At 48.2% G+C, this 15,136-nt stretch overlaps 1 protein-coding gene across 1 annotated transcript; it reads left to right on the top strand.

The window, feature by feature from the left end:
* Positions 1-237: 237 nt before the first annotated feature.
* ATP6V1E1 (ATPase H+ transporting V1 subunit E1) lies at positions 238-13,586 on the top strand. Its single transcript, XM_052640178.1, has 9 exons — positions 238-380; positions 1,863-1,928; positions 3,058-3,167; positions 3,547-3,613; positions 8,727-8,816; positions 9,373-9,441; positions 11,130-11,224; positions 12,173-12,260; positions 13,107-13,586. The coding sequence occupies exons 1-9, from the start codon at positions 348-350 to the stop codon at positions 13,167-13,169; spliced, it is 681 nt and encodes a 226-aa protein (XP_052496138.1). The 5' UTR covers positions 238-347; the 3' UTR covers positions 13,170-13,586.
* Positions 13,587-15,136: the final 1,550 nt, after the last annotated feature.

Here is a 15,136-nt window from a genome sequence, read left to right as displayed (position 1 = left end):
TAGGGCTAAGACAGTAAAATAAACTCTGGCTGGCAGAAATGAACGTTTTTAAAGAACACAGTCGACAATGCTCAGTAAACAGTCACACGCCTAAAGGCGACCCCCAAGCCGGCTACTAGGGAAAAGCGCGTGAGGGGTCACGAGTCGGCGACGGGGGCGGGGCAGGACTTCCGGGCTGCTCTCTCGCCACTGGCTGGGCTGCCTGGCGTCCTGTGCAGGAACCGGAAGTCGAGCTCACAAAACCAAGGAGGCGGGGAGCTCCGCTGGCTTTCGTCTGCCGTTCGCCCGTCTCCGGTGTCAGGCCTGAGCTCCGGCCCGTCGTCCGCCGCCGCACGTCGCTTGCCGCCATGGCCCTCAGCGATGCCGACGTGCAGAAGCAGGTGAGCGCCAAGCTCGGCTCCAGGAGGCAGGCGGGCGCATCCCCGGCCTGGAGGGTCCCCGCGGCGGCCTCGTCGGCCAGGCCTCCCCGGTTCCTGGGGCCCGGCCTCAGCTGCCGGCCGTCGGCGGTGGGCGTGCCCCGGGGCTGTGCGGGTCGGGGCTGGCCCTGGGGTCGCGGCGCTGGCTCGGCGCCTCGTCTTTCGCGGGGTGGGCGGGCGTTGAGCGTCCAGGCTCGGCCTTCAGGGAAGGATCCTCAGGCCACGGTTTTTAGGGAAGTCGGCCCCTTCTTTCTGAAGTTTGTAGGAAAACCCTGACTAACGCTTACTCACCGTCTTGTGAGTCTTGTTACGCGAGGAATTCGGGGTTTCTTCCTTGGAAATTTCCATTTCCTCGGAAACGTCTTTGCTTTTATTCGTTATCTAATCAGCGCTCAGAAGGGCGGAGTGTCTCCTTTAAGTGCATCTTCGGCTGATCACAGAAGGCGGCAAGAACAGCGTCTGTGGGGAAGGTTAAGGCGTCTACACCAGGTGCCGTGCGGGCGTGAGCATCAGCCCGTGCGGCGTCTGAGCGTCGCTGTGGGAAAGGACGCGTTGCCCTCCACACTGCCTAGTAGTGGTCACGCCCCGGCCCTCTCCCCCCCTGATTAGGATAGAGCGAGAACTAAGGGTTTCCCAGGAAGAATACCTTATAAAGGTAAAACCGTGGTGAAAACCAAAGGCATCTTTTGTTTCTATAAAACGGTAAGAGTGAAGGCCTGTACCCCTACACGCTCCTCGGGGTCTCCATCAGGGCGACGCCTGCGCTCCCCGTAATTCTCAGCAGTGACCGGGCTGAGCACCAAGCGCAGACCAGACGCGTAGAAATCCTGGGTGTCCAGATTCCTTACCCCTCTGTATTCAAGTATTTGTCCATGTTGCTTTTCCTGTCTGAGGAGTATGGTCATTTATTTCAGCAAATCTCTAAAGGAATCTGACTGCAAAAGGGTAAAACCGAGTAGATTTAGCAGGAAGAAGAAAAGTGTAATTTAAGGCAGATTTTTCTGTCTTGGGGCGGAGTTAAATGTCCTGAAGCAGGTGACTTTCTCCTGTCGGAACTCCCAGAGGCACGGTGTGTTCCTGTTGACTGTAAACGGGCTTCTCTCATGGAGGTTAAAATAAGTGTTTTGCTCTAAGCTGTGCTGATCTAGTCAGATCTAGTAGCAGAGGGTCCAGCAGGAGTGATAAAGGCAGATAATGCAGGTTTGAATCAGGGTTTACCTCTGGAGGCCAGTGTCTTTTAGCATTTACAAACTGTATTTATTTCCTATTAAAGAGTTGGTGGGGTTTTTTGGATTTGGACCATTTTCAAAGTCTATATTGGATTTGTTACAACATTGCAACATTACCTAAGAAGGGAAATGCACTTCAGTAAATGATTGTTGAATGAATCAGAAAAGATATATTTTCTTGTCACTCAAAAATGAAATAACCTTTTCCTTCTTCTAGATTAAGCACATGATGGCTTTTATTGAACAAGAAGCCAATGAGAAAGCAGAAGAAATTGATGCAAAGGTGAGATTCTACTGCCTAGGTTAAAGAAGTTACCAGAGTTTTATATGGTCTTGCTTTCCTAATTAGTACTGAATAACATTGCTTAACAGAGCAATTTTGAGTTGCATAGTATGTCTATATGTTATGTAAAATTGTTATTTTCTCTAGGTATAATCAAAATAGGCCAGAATATACCATTTAATACTTAATTTTCATGGTTCTTTTAATTTATTCTCTAGTAGTACAAAGAAAGCCTATATTTCCCTGTGCTGTACACTATATCCTTGTTGCATGTTTAATATTGTTTTGATGACCATCTGAGTGCTGCAGTTTCTTGTATAACTAGTTTCCTTATTTCTCTCTGGGACAAATATTAGTGCTTATGTTTCAGCTGCCAATTGCATTTTTATTTTAAAGTAGTCTTATCTCCTATGACACCATCATCTGTACTTATTTCATGTGATAGGTGTAGTAATAAGCTGTTAGGCATTTATTTTAGAACATGAAGGTTCCGGTAGCTGTGCAAAACATTAAATATGTGAGTGAGTAACTTTAGCTAACTTCCAAAGTCATACTTTCTTACTGCCTGAAAATCATAGACAGTTGACACACTGAGATACCCTTTGTAAAAAGTGACTACTCAAAAAAAAATTTACTTCAGATTAAAAAAAGAAAGTGACTACTCAATAATTAACACTAAAAAAACTAATAAATTTATATAGTTTATCATTTTAAAAGGACTATTAGATTTTGAACGACAAGGAAAGAATACTATTTATTTTTTTATTTTATAAGGGAAGACACTTAGATTACTTGACCAAATATTTTAGACAGTAACTCAGATCTTCTGACTCCAAATTCTGTATCTTTTTCATATACAGAATCTTCTGATTGTATACTTTGTAAATTTGTTTGTGGGTACTATTATCCTTGATTAAATTTTTACTCTTTGGCTTCATTTATGATCAAAATCACTGATCTTTCCTTTTGAACAAAAGGAATGAGGAGTAATCTTTGAAGATGAGTCATAACACTTTTTCATTTTAGATACAGAATAAAGTGAATTTAAGCAAATACCCTGGTCACCAGCAGCTTAAAATAAAATCGTCAAATCTGTATAATGAAATAATAATAATTAATTTCTTGGTAGGCAGAAGAAGAGTTCAACATTGAGAAAGGTCGTCTTGTGCAAACCCAAAGACTGAAGATTATGGAATATTATGAGAAGAAAGAAAAGCAGATTGAGCAGCAGAAGAAAATGTGAGCTTTGAAAATCACTGGGCTGAGAGGGTCCTGCAGGTGCACTGGGGTCAGCAGATACGGGTTCTGGTTTTATCTGGACCACTCACTGCTCATCTAACCTCGGTCACGTTGCTTAACTTCCCTTTCCTCACCTGGGAACATGGAAGCCTCACTGGATTACTGAAAGATACAGCTGAAATAACTGATAGTCTTGCCACTTGGTAAGCACTCAATAAATATTTCGTAGTATTTGAGAATAGGTGGGTATAAAGCACTGCATATATTTCAAGGAGTTCTGTTTAGGTCCATACAGAGAAAGGTATTTGCGTATCTGGAGAAGGGTGTACATTTTTTTCTCTGCAGTTCTAGTGATGATACTTTTCCATGCCTTTTGCAGTCAGATGTCCAATTTGATGAATCAAGCGAGGCTCAAAGTCCTCAGAGCGAGAGATGACCTTATCACAGTGAGTAATTAGTCCCTTTAGTTATAGTATTATAAAATGTTTGTCTGTTATCGAGAATTCACTAGTTCATATCGGATTAAGGACTTGATTAATGATTTTTAGAGAGAAAACCTTTGGTTAGCAAATCACTACACTAGATATTGTAATAAAGAAATGGATAAGATACGGGTCCCATTTTCAAGGACTCACTGCTCTGACAACATACAGACTCTTCTGGGTCACATGACTCATGATGGAGGACCGTAGAGTGTCTAGGGTGATGGAGACTTGAGGCGGGAAAGCCTGAATGGAGTAACATAGGGGCCCTAAGTGCACGTGAGGAACCTTTGAGTGCTTTCAGTAGAAGGGTGTTGAAGTTTTCATTTTATTTTATGAAGAATATCATATATAGGATTCATGATATAAGTTCATAAGTATATAGACATTAACAGGGAAGAGGTTAGACGCAGAACCATCTGGAGAGTGTTGTCATCCAAAGGACAGGGCAGAAACATACACTTAGGTCAGGCAGCCTGAAGGAATTTGAATTAATTCAGAAACCAGGGACTTCCCTGTTGGTCCAGTGGTTAGGTCTCTGGACTTCCACTGCAGGGGGCACGGGTTCAATCTCCTGTCAGGGAGCTGAGAACCTGCAAACCGCATGGCATGACCAAAAAAGGGAAATTCAGAAACCAGTCATGGAGGCCTCTGTACGCCCTGTCACTCATATTGTTGTCACGGAGGCCCTAGGTTTCTTAACAAACGGAGAGAGAGGTAAATTTGGGAAGGAAGAAACTTGCTGTTGCGATGCTACGATTATATACTAAAAAAATACAACACCCGAAAAACACTAAGAACTAGTGATTAGTTCAAATGGTGACTGGCTACAAAGAGAAGATATAGAAACTGATAGTTCTCCACATGCCAGCAGTAACTAATTAGGAATAAATGTAAACGAATAGGCCCAATGTGGAAAAGCTGTAAAACTGGAAATATAAAACTGGAAACACAAATCTGGTAAGGTGCTGGTAAGGTGTTGGTCTTGTCACATGACTAGTGTGATGGCAGCAAGGACTGAGTGGGTTGTCAGTGTTGATGCGTTTTGTAGGAGGACACTCTGGACGTTGGCTGTGGGTTGATCTTCCGCCGCCTCCTCTAAGACTGATACAAAATCCTGAATTTCAGGCCTGGCTGCCTAGAAGAGTGGTGGTTCCATTAATGAAATAGGAAGTCAGGAGAGCGGACTCTTTTAAGAACAACAATCAGATCACTTTGGACCTATTTAGAGGGACCAGGAAGCTTCCAGATGGAAATGTCTGCCAGGGTGTCTCAAGTGCAAGGACCCACTATGACATAACAGCAGAAACTAGCAGAATCCTCTAACATATAGCAGAAACTAACACAACATTGTGAACACAAGTATACTCCAGAAGAGAAAAAAAGTAACTCCCTTAACACCTATTATGGACCCCAGAGTAGCCAGGGGCTTCCCTGGTGGCTCAGACTGTAAAAGAATCCGCCTGCAATGTGGGAGACCTGGGTTCAATCCCTGGATTGGGAAGATCCCCTGGAGGAGGGCATGGCAACCCACTCGAGTATTCTTGCCCCGAGAATTCCCCATGGACACAGGAGCCTGGCAGGCTACAGCCCATGGAGTCGCAAAGAGTCGAACACGACTGAGCACAGCACAAGCACAGCAGCACGGACTAGCCAGAGTTGGTCTGCTTCTTAAACCCTTACACCCAGATGTCTTTCTGCTTTCAGTGCCAGCTTGATCTTTTAGTTTTCACTCGCCTGTTTTCATTTCCTAGTTCGCTAGGTTCGCTTGAGGGGGGCAGCTGTGTGGGCTGCAGGGTTTTCTGTGGCTCAGTCCTGTAGGAGTCGAGACGAAAGACTGTGTCTGCACTACAGCCTTTTGAGGGTGACCATGAAGAACTGAGTCAGTCATAGCTTGGAGACAGAATTGGAGAGAGCAGCAGGAACCAAAGCCAGGAATTGACAACACGAGCAGGAAATGGAATTGTCCGGAAGAGCAGGGAATATAGGAGCTGAGGCTGGAGAGAGACACCAGGGTTTGGTTAGACTTGATGCCTACTCAGGAGTGTGGAACGTATCCTTTGACCTTTTCTCTTAACTCTTAATAGGCATGGAGATCTCATGGAGGGCCTTGTAAAATGCAAACTCCAGGCCCCATTTTCCAGAGATTTTGGTGTTCTTATCGGGCACAAACAGCCCAGAGTAATCTTGTTGCAGGGCGTCTAAAGGAGCGTGCTGAGAAGTACTGCTGTAGGATTAGGTTTCTGTTGGAGAAAGAGAACTGGTGATGTAGGGAGAGAAAATGAGGTTATGGCGTAACTTGGATCTGAAGGTCAAAAAGCAGAGAAGCCTAGACCAAATGGCAGCAGTGGTCATTAAGAGAAGGCCAGGGCCTCGTCCACAGATTCTTAAAGATTAGAGTCTGTTGGAGTTGGTGACTGCAGGTTGTGAGGAGTCGAAAAAGACTTAAGGTTTTTTTACCAGGTAAGGCACCTGGATAGGTGATAGGAAATACAGGAGGAACAGCAGGTGGAGAATGTGATGAATCTTGGCATTTGAATGGCTTCAGACCACCAGGTGAGTTTAGGAGAGAGGTTGGGACTGGCATATAGACGGCTCTCAAGCCCAGTCTGTGTGTGTGGATGAGCTTATCACCATTGTGGGTGTAGAATTCCACTGTCAGGCAACAACCTGAGAAGCCTCGAGCTTAACAGCCAGGAAAACAAGACGTTGCTAAGGATGCATGGGGAAAGCAGTCACGTGGGAGGAGAATAAGAAGCCAGGGACAGAACTCTTTATTTTTTCTTATTTTGTTGAACTGTTAGCATTTTGATAGATAGCAAATGCAGTTATTCTGTAACATGCAGCGTTTCAGAACACAATGTGAGCTTTTGTTTTGCTGATTAGAATTTTGTGAAAATAAATGTTGCTCTAATTTAGTTGTTCTAAAGCACTTGTTTCCTTAGGCCTTTGCAGCCTAACATTGTGCCATTGGGTACTTTTCGGTTTAGCAAACCCCAGTAACGAACCCCAACTATGAGATGATGGGGAGCAGGGCAACATGTCCATGTTTCAGTGCATTTTGCTCTTTTAAAACCTTTATTTTTCCAGCTTGCGCATAGAATCAAACTATCGAAGGCAGGGGATTTGTCAAGCAGTTGACTAGGAAAGGATGGGGACAACAAATGGAAGGACATGGTAGCAGACAGGCGAGCTCTGCTGCCCGCAGCACTTCGTCCTTTGGTTATTCTCTACTGGTGACCTCGTCCCTCTGCCTGCCCTGATGTTTCCCAGTGTTAGAGCCCATTTTTGGGGTCTCTGTGAGGTGTAAGCTTTTTAGCTTCTCTGAACCTTCCATTCCTAATAGAATGGGGAGAGCACACGCCTGAGGGTTCATGTAGGAGGAGTGCCTGTACAGTGCCTCGTGCAGAGCAGGCAACGGACAGTTTTCTCCTGTCACTCCCTGAATCTCACACCGTGTAAGGTACTGTTACTGTTGTTGGAGATAAAGAACACAAGTAACCTGTAAAAATTCTGATTTGTTGGTCCCTGAAGTAGAGATTTCCGGTGCTGTGATTGAAGGCCAGCTGACTGTTCACACCTGGAAGGACCAAGGAAACATGGTTCTGTCGTCGTCATCATAATCAGGTTTTAGTTTCTTGATTTCTAGGAGCATAGTCCTAAATTTTCAGGAACCTAGAGGCAGGTTCAGGTGGACAAGTCTCAAAAAAAAAATACTGATCTGCAGGCTGAGAGGTAAAGACAGTAACTTACACCTCTCTCCATGAGGCGTCAAGCTGCAGCCAGAAGGTGAATTTAGCATCAGTATCACTGGAGTGTGGATGGCTAGTAACGTTGCTGCTCATGACTTACCGTCCCCACCTGGAGGGCACCTCTGTTCAGTGGGCAGGAATGCTCTAGATAGGGCACAATACAGTTTCAGTTAGGGTTTAGCTTTCTTGTCTGGAGTTCAGTTTTCTCCAACTTCCTATGCCCTTGCTTGTAGTTGTGGGCAGTGTTAAGACTCATTTACCCATTTCCAGATTTTTCATAGTGGGTTACTATAAACGCCTGCACTGCTCTTTAGAGGTTGACTTGAGTCTCATAATGTAAGGCTGTCTCCAAACTCCCCTTTCCACCCTTAACCTGCCTGACCAGTGTGGATGGTCAATTCTAGCATAAAGAAACGTGCTTGAGGGATCTGTTGGTAAGGAGGGGCTGAAGTTTCTTTCAGCCAGATGTTGTATAACACAAATGCTGTAAATCTTTGTGCCATAAGCTTCCTAGATTATGAAGGCTTAAAATGCTTGGCAGTGGTTCCTGGAAAGTGGTGGGGTCAAGGGTGACTCACTCACAGAACCACTTCCCAAATTCTCTCTGCCCTCACTTCCCAAATTCTGGTTGGTCTCTAGGTGAGCATGTACGTTCCCTCTCCCCTTTAAATACCCGACAATCATTCTAGAGATTGTGTTCAGTAGAGTAGATGCGTGGAAAACTTTCTGGGATGGAATGTTCCTGACAGTGTTGGGTGGAGAGCAGTGGAACTGAGGGGTATTATCTCTGCCTGGGTCCACTTTTAGTCAGTAAACCAATGCACGCTTATCACTTACAGACTACTTTCCAGTGTGTTCTTTGCAACCATGTGAGATTTCTGTTTCTGTTAAAGTGTTCGTTACAGATGATTAGAAAATACAAACTTAACACAAAATTGAAATTGATAGTCCAGCCTCCTTAAAGGTAAACATTGATGATACTTCGTTCTCTGTTCAGAGACTCTTTTTTTCTAAATAAAAAATAGAACCCTCTTACATGACTGTCTTATGTTGGAACTTGCTTTTCCGGTCTGTGTCTCATCTTCTGTGTCAGACAGTAGGGCTCTTCTAGAGCACTGTCTGCCTGAGAGCCGAGCTAGTGCTTCTTCTGTGTGTCTGTCCTTAGCACAGCATCTGCTTTGCTGTACACCTCAGAGAACGTTTGTGGAGGGAAACCCCAGCCACAAAGTGAGACCCGATTGGACACAAGCTGGGGCCAGCCCCAGGTGGGTTCTGAGCTGGATACCCAGGTGCTTGGACAACTTTTTGTTTTCCACCCTTTGTAGGACCTACTAAATGAAGCAAAACAGAGACTCAGCAAAGTGGTAAAAGATACAACCAGGTACCAAGTGCTGCTGGATGGACTAGTCCTCCAGGTAAGTCTGCAGGTCAGATGTGCCACAGATGGCCACACACCTGCAGAACTAACAGTGTGAGAAGCCAGCTGTGCCCCTCCTGCGTCGTCTTGTGAACACACAGCTCTTGCATGCTCTCATCTTGGCTCCTTGCCTTGTCGAGGAAGAGATGCTTGGGAGGATGGTGGTATCTTGCAGGCTGAAAGAGACTGATACCTTTTTACTGGTTCTCTGTAACCCTCAACTATAAACCTTCCTAATTTTATTTCACCGCTGAAATGCTTGTTTTAGGTATTGAGGTTTAGACCATGGGCTGTATAAACTGTGTTTCCTGCTCAGCTATTTAAATAACAGTATTTGTCCTCTACCTAGTTGTATTTTGTTTCCATCCCTAGAGCATTGTGTATATTTATCTGGTTTGTGACACCAGAGTCTTTCCATGTTATTGTGCTGTGTAGGCCCTCTTTAGGGGAACTTAGGACTTTCCCCCCAACTCTGAGAGAATTATAAAGACATTCTGTTTGCTGTTGCTTTATTTTATAGTTTTTGCTGATTGCATCTGTTTGTGCTTTAATAGGGTTTGTACCAGTTGCTGGAGCCCCGGATGATCGTTCGCTGCAGGAGACAGGATTTCCCTCTGGTGAAGGTAAAGTTTGAAAAAATCCTTTTTCTTTTTAAAGATCAATGTGTTGGGTATGAAATGACAGCTCAGCCGTGGAGACTGGAAGAGTCTTAACTCATTGGAGATTCTGACTTCAGTGTACCCAAGCCTCTGATTTACTGTCTCAAAGAAATCAAGCTGCCGGCTGTGTTAACACCCTCCTTCCTCCCTGGAGACCTTGTAACAGCATGATCTGAAAATTCAGTAAGAACGGTACCTACTGGATTGGAGCCGAGGATAGGCAAGGCCACACAGAACTGGCATACTCCCAGAGCAGCAGGGCTTAGTGCTGCCTCAATACTGTGCCACACCTGGAGGAGGGCAGTAGGTGCCAGCTAAGGGACAGCACAGCATCGCTGCCAGGGGCCTGTGTGGAGCTTCTCTCTTAGGCGAGACCTTGGCCCCAGGGAGGACCAAGGCCATGGCAGGCACACGGGGCAGCAGAAGGGTAGAAACCCCCCAGCCCACCAGCTCTGATTATGTGCCAGCTATTCAGTTCAGGTCGTTCTTCCCTGTAGCTCAGGGTCAGGCAAGGTTGAGAGAGCTTAGTCCCTTAGTGACTACATTTTTAACACACAATATGTTTGTGGCTGCCCCGAGTCACTTGTCTCCTAGGAAAGCAAACTGCCAGGTGGGGAACTGTGTTCATTCTTACCTCCACTGTAAACTAACGAGCTGTGCCAGGGACCCGAAGCCGGGCCTGGACCGCCCACCTAGATGTGGGGCGGTGCCCCTTGGTGGGCGTCACTGTGAAGCTGCTGGGGCCGGGTGCCGCCAGAGTGGCATCTGCCCTCCGCAGTGGCACTGTCTGAGATCTGAGGAATAGGAAGAGTTCAGGGTATGTGTACATCTGTGCAACTGGTAATAGGATCAGACAAAGACTAAGGCTCCGTCCTGATGTTTAGTGTCTTGCTGGAGCCTATACCTGGTGCTCCCTTCAGTCAGGTTAGAACCTTTTCCATCTACCCTATACCCCTTCCCCCAGATCACTCCTTTTTAAAATGTGGTAAAAAGTGCACTAAATTTACCGTTCCCAGTTTTAAGCATACGGTTCTGTGCTTTACATTCGCTGTTCTGCAACTGTCCCCACAGTCCTTCTGCAGAACTTTCCATCTTCCAAACTGAACAGCATCTCCATGAGCCCCTGCCAGCCACATCCTGCTCCTGTAGGATCTGTATCACGCGGCTGTTCTAGTGCCTCTGTAAGAGGAATCACACAAAGCCTGTCCTTTGGTGATGGGCTTACTTCACTTGGCATATTTTCTTCAAGGTTCATTGATGGCATAGCCAGAGTTGGAATTTCCTTTTTTAAGGCTGAATCTATGGACCACATTTTATTTACTTGTTTGTGTTTATAGACTAGACACCTGGGTGGTTTCTACCATTTGACTGTTAAAAATAAGTAGGACTATCTTTGCTTATATAGATTGTTGGTTTTGAGGGTAACTGTTCTGTGTGTGTGGTCAAGTTGCTCATTCATGTCTGACTCTTTGTGACTCCATGGACTGTAGCCTATCAGGCTCCTCTGTTCATGAAATTATCCTGGCACGAATATTGGAGTGGGTTGCTGTTTCCTCTTCCAGGGGATATTCCCAACCCAGGGATTGAACCCACATCTCCTGTGGTTCCTGCATAGTTTTTGATGACACCTGTGTGTTTTTTTGTTTTTCCAGGCTGCAGTGCAAAAAGCAATCCCTGTGTACAAAGTCGCAACCAAAAGAGACGTTGATGTCCAGATCGATCAGGAGGCCTACCTGCCTGAGGAAATGTAAGGAGCGCTTCTGCTTTTACCATGCAAGGGCTCTGGCTGCGTGAATAGCCACACGCTGGACCTTCCTCGTGTCCGCTGGGCTCAGCGTGCTGGAAGGCAGTGTAACCCCACTCATCTGTGCCTCCTGTCAGCACCTGTTGGTCTCCTCCTGTGAACCAGCTTCTTGTGGTTCATCCTGCCAAGAAGCAGAACAGATTTTGTACCCAGAACTTGAAGCTCGGTCCATGTGTGACTAGATGCTGAGAAAGGGGATGGCTCCCTCTGGCCGGGAAAGTAGTCACGTCTGGCTGGTGGACTCCGTGGTGTGGACTGAGCATCCGTGGTGCGTCTACTGATGACTGGGTGCAGTGGGGTTGGCCACAGGAGCTCCTAGGCAGGGAGGCCAGGGCACTGTTCCCTTGTAGCTTTCCAGCTCTTGGCAGCTGCCATGAGGTAACGTCTATGCGGAGCTGACCCAGGGCTCAGGATCCAAAGCCACTCTGCTGATGGGTAATTAGCGGCAGGCGGAGATTGAACCGACAAGCAGTTTGAGGTCTGGTAAATAGCAGGTTCCAGTCAGGGCCACTGTTCCCGGTGTTTTGAGTCTGGACACTTAGAAAAGTCAGACAGTACATACCCTGGATGGTGCAGCCATCTACTCCAGAATTAAGCGGAGACGCTTCACCCCTGAGGGGTTTGCTGACAGCTGACTGGAGCCTGGATCAGATGAGGACTGGGGCTGTTGATTGGCTAATGGGGACAAAATTCCCCTTTTTGTTCTGTAAGGGAGGGACAAGGTGTTGGAATTAACAAAGTGAAATTGGCACATAGTCACTTAGGATGAGTTACAGTTTCAAATTGATTGTGTATGTTTATTGGCCTCTACTCAAGCGGAAGAAGGTAACTGCACCACAGGCCTGTTTTCCTTAGATCTATACACATGGTTCTTTCCTGTGTTCCTTGTAGAGCCGGCGGTGTTGAGGTCTATAACGGGGACCGCAAGATCAAGGTGTCCAACACACTCGAAAGTCGGCTGGACCTCATAGCTCAGCAGGTGAGTGTGGGGGCACTTCTGTCGGTTGGCCTGTGGTTACTTTGAGGTGATGAGGAGAACGTGGTGTTGTTTGGTCTTTGAGATTTGTTGCTCTTTGTACGTTTTTGGACGTTTTCTTGAATGGAGGTTTGGACACTTGGTGTCATTTGCTCAGGTGACACCATGTATATGAGGGTGGGCTTGGGGATAGAACAAGGGCTTTGTCTGTCTAGGATCTCACTACATGTGAGATGGATCAGGAGGTGCTTAAGAGATGCTTTACTGCGGAGTTGCTCAGCAAAGGCTCTAGAACCCTACACCCCTGCACGAGTGACAGAAATCAAGTCGCTTATTAGAGGAATTGCTGCAGGGCACCAGGCTCTTTAAAGTGTTCCCGTGTTTGCAGAAAGCGGTGAGGAAAGTTGAGTTGTCCCAGGTGTGGGGCCTTCTTTAGGGGTGCGGTCTGTGGCTAAATTTGTAAAACTAGGTGAACTGAAAATTTCCTTGCCAAGGTTGCGTTGACCACACGTGGATGGCAGCCGCTGTCCTGAGGTTGGGCCCTTGGGGATTTCCAGTTGGCACTGGATGCTGCAGCACACGCCTGCCTTGTCTGCTCAGCACAGGCTGGGTGCTCTGTCTGTTGCGAGCGCGTCACTTCTGCCCATGTCAGAACATGACAGAAGCCCCGGATGGTGGTGACTTCTGCCACTTCTCTGTGTCCCCATTAAGCAGTGGCCTGAAGCCCACAGGTGTGATTGTCACGTCTCTCTTGGCCTCTGCTGGGATAAGTGCTTGGCCCTGTGGCTGAGGCTCAGGTGGGTCCTTGCCAGGCCTCACTGCCTCACAGAAGTTCTCCACTCTTCACAGATGATGCCCGAAGTGCGGGGAGCTTTGTTTGGTGCAAATGCCAACAGGAAGTTTTTGGACTAAGCCAGCAGCAGGTGCGTGGCGCGGACGCTCCGAGATGGCCTGTATTGCTTCCTCCTTGCTGTCCCCTGCCCTTGTCTGTCAGCGGATGCTCCTCCGTAGCTGACGTTCTCCGACTGATGGGTAATGATGGGAGTCTCGGTTAGTACGTTAGGAAACCTTCCTCTAGCTTGTCTCAAAGCAGCACAACTTCCCGCTGTTCTGTAGCGCGCAGTCGCAGGGCCAGGTGTGGGGGCATGCGTGCCCCACACCTCCCGCTATCCTGGGCTCCACCGTCCAGCCTAAGTGCATGTGGGCCTCATCCCTTCCGGCAGCAGCAGCTTCTCGCCTACATGTTTGGACCTAGAAGTGTCTGTAAATGTGATTGAAGGTCTATTCTGTGAATCTGCTCTATTTATTAAAACACAGCGTGGACGTGGATGTCGCTGTGGTTTATTACACAAGGGCTGCGACTTCTGCTGGGTGATCTAGAACGCAGGAGCCACAGCCGGCAGTGTTGGACCGCCGACGGCTCCCTCCCTCTTCCTCTGCTTCTGCTCCTTTTTACCCATCTCTCACCCTGAGGCACCCTCCTAGCCCAAAACCCTCCACAAGGGGCTCTGGAGGGGCTGACAGCTTGATTAAGGGCGGTGTATTAGATTTGGTAGCGTTGGAGAAGGTGGCGGTGCAGGCCCGGGGGAGAGGGGTTGCTGTGTGTTTGGTGCATCAGGACTTAAAACCCTGTGTGACCTGCAGATAAGGTGTCTGTTCTCTACCCTCAGGATGACCTGAGTTGCCTCAAGTGTAGCTTTATCCTGAGTGGACACAGCTGGGAAGACACATGGTCTCCTCACGGCCTTCATGTCACACAGGGCTCCACGGGGTGGAGGGTGTGGGGCCGGGGGACCCCCAGCCTTGGGACGGCTGTCCTGGTCCTCTTGAACTAAAATACAATCCTGCTTTTCCCCACGTCAGTGCTAGGATGAACTAAGTTATTTACTCAGAATTAACAACAGCAAATCCTCAAACTGACTCAGTTGAGATGCAGTGACGACCCTATCTGTTCAGGTGGCAGGCTCCTGAGCGCTGGGGGCCTGGCCACCCAGGGATGGGCCTGAGAGGGAGAGGGCAGGGTGCGAGGAGGGCAAGCGGCAGCCGTGACGGCTGCTCACACCCAGTGCTCCCTGATGCCCCGGGCGACCCTGAAGAGTGGGGCTGTGACCAGTGCCCTTCTGGAAGGCCGACCCGAGGGCAGGGTTCCGCCCCCGCCCCCAACCATGCCCCTGCCTCACTCCTGGGCGGGGACTGTGCCACCAGCACCGAGGGACCCTTACCTGCACAGTTGCTGATGCCGCTGTAGCTGTTCACTGCAGCTTAAGTTTGGACTTGAGTTTCCAAAGCTACATCGAAAGACAGTCACTAGTTAGAGTCTGCCTGCCCTTTTGTCGACACGACATCTTGGATTCCTTGTATGAACCACCCCGTGGGGTCTGTCACGAGGGGTCCTTCCCCTCTCAGGGCCTCCTTTACAAAATGACACACTGAGGGCCCAGTTTGGGGGCGGGGGGCAGAGTGGCCCTGAGACAGGAGACCCCTCTGCCCCCAACCTTCCAGAGGCATCACTTGGGGCAGCAGCTACGGCGCCTGCAACACAGCCAGACATGGGCTTGCTGACCACAAAATCAAGGTCTGGACCCGCAGGCTGACAGGATCCCAGTCCAGCAGGTAAGGGACAACCTGGGAAGTCTGTTCTGATCCCACGTGAAGGGGGAGAGGCTCACGCAGTGCCCAGCATCCTGCTGTGGCATCTCAGGCACCTCCCATGGGCCCGCAGCTTGGCTCCCAGCAGCTCACGCCTGTCAGGCGGCTCCAACTGCAGATGCCCCTGGGGGCTGGAGTCGTGTCCTGCCACAGGCCAGCACACTGCCCCTCCCTGGCCCCTCCACCCTCCCTTGGTATTCAGCTTGGGCCCCAGCTGGGTAAACAAACCA

The sequence above is a fragment of the Budorcas taxicolor genome, chromosome 5, assembly GCF_023091745.1.
Source record: "Budorcas taxicolor isolate Tak-1 chromosome 5, Takin1.1, whole genome shotgun sequence".
NCBI lineage: Eukaryota > Metazoa > Chordata > Mammalia > Artiodactyla > Bovidae > Budorcas > Budorcas taxicolor.
The sequence above is the reverse complement of the archived record's forward strand: the minus strand, read 5'-3'. Positions and strand labels throughout refer to the sequence as shown.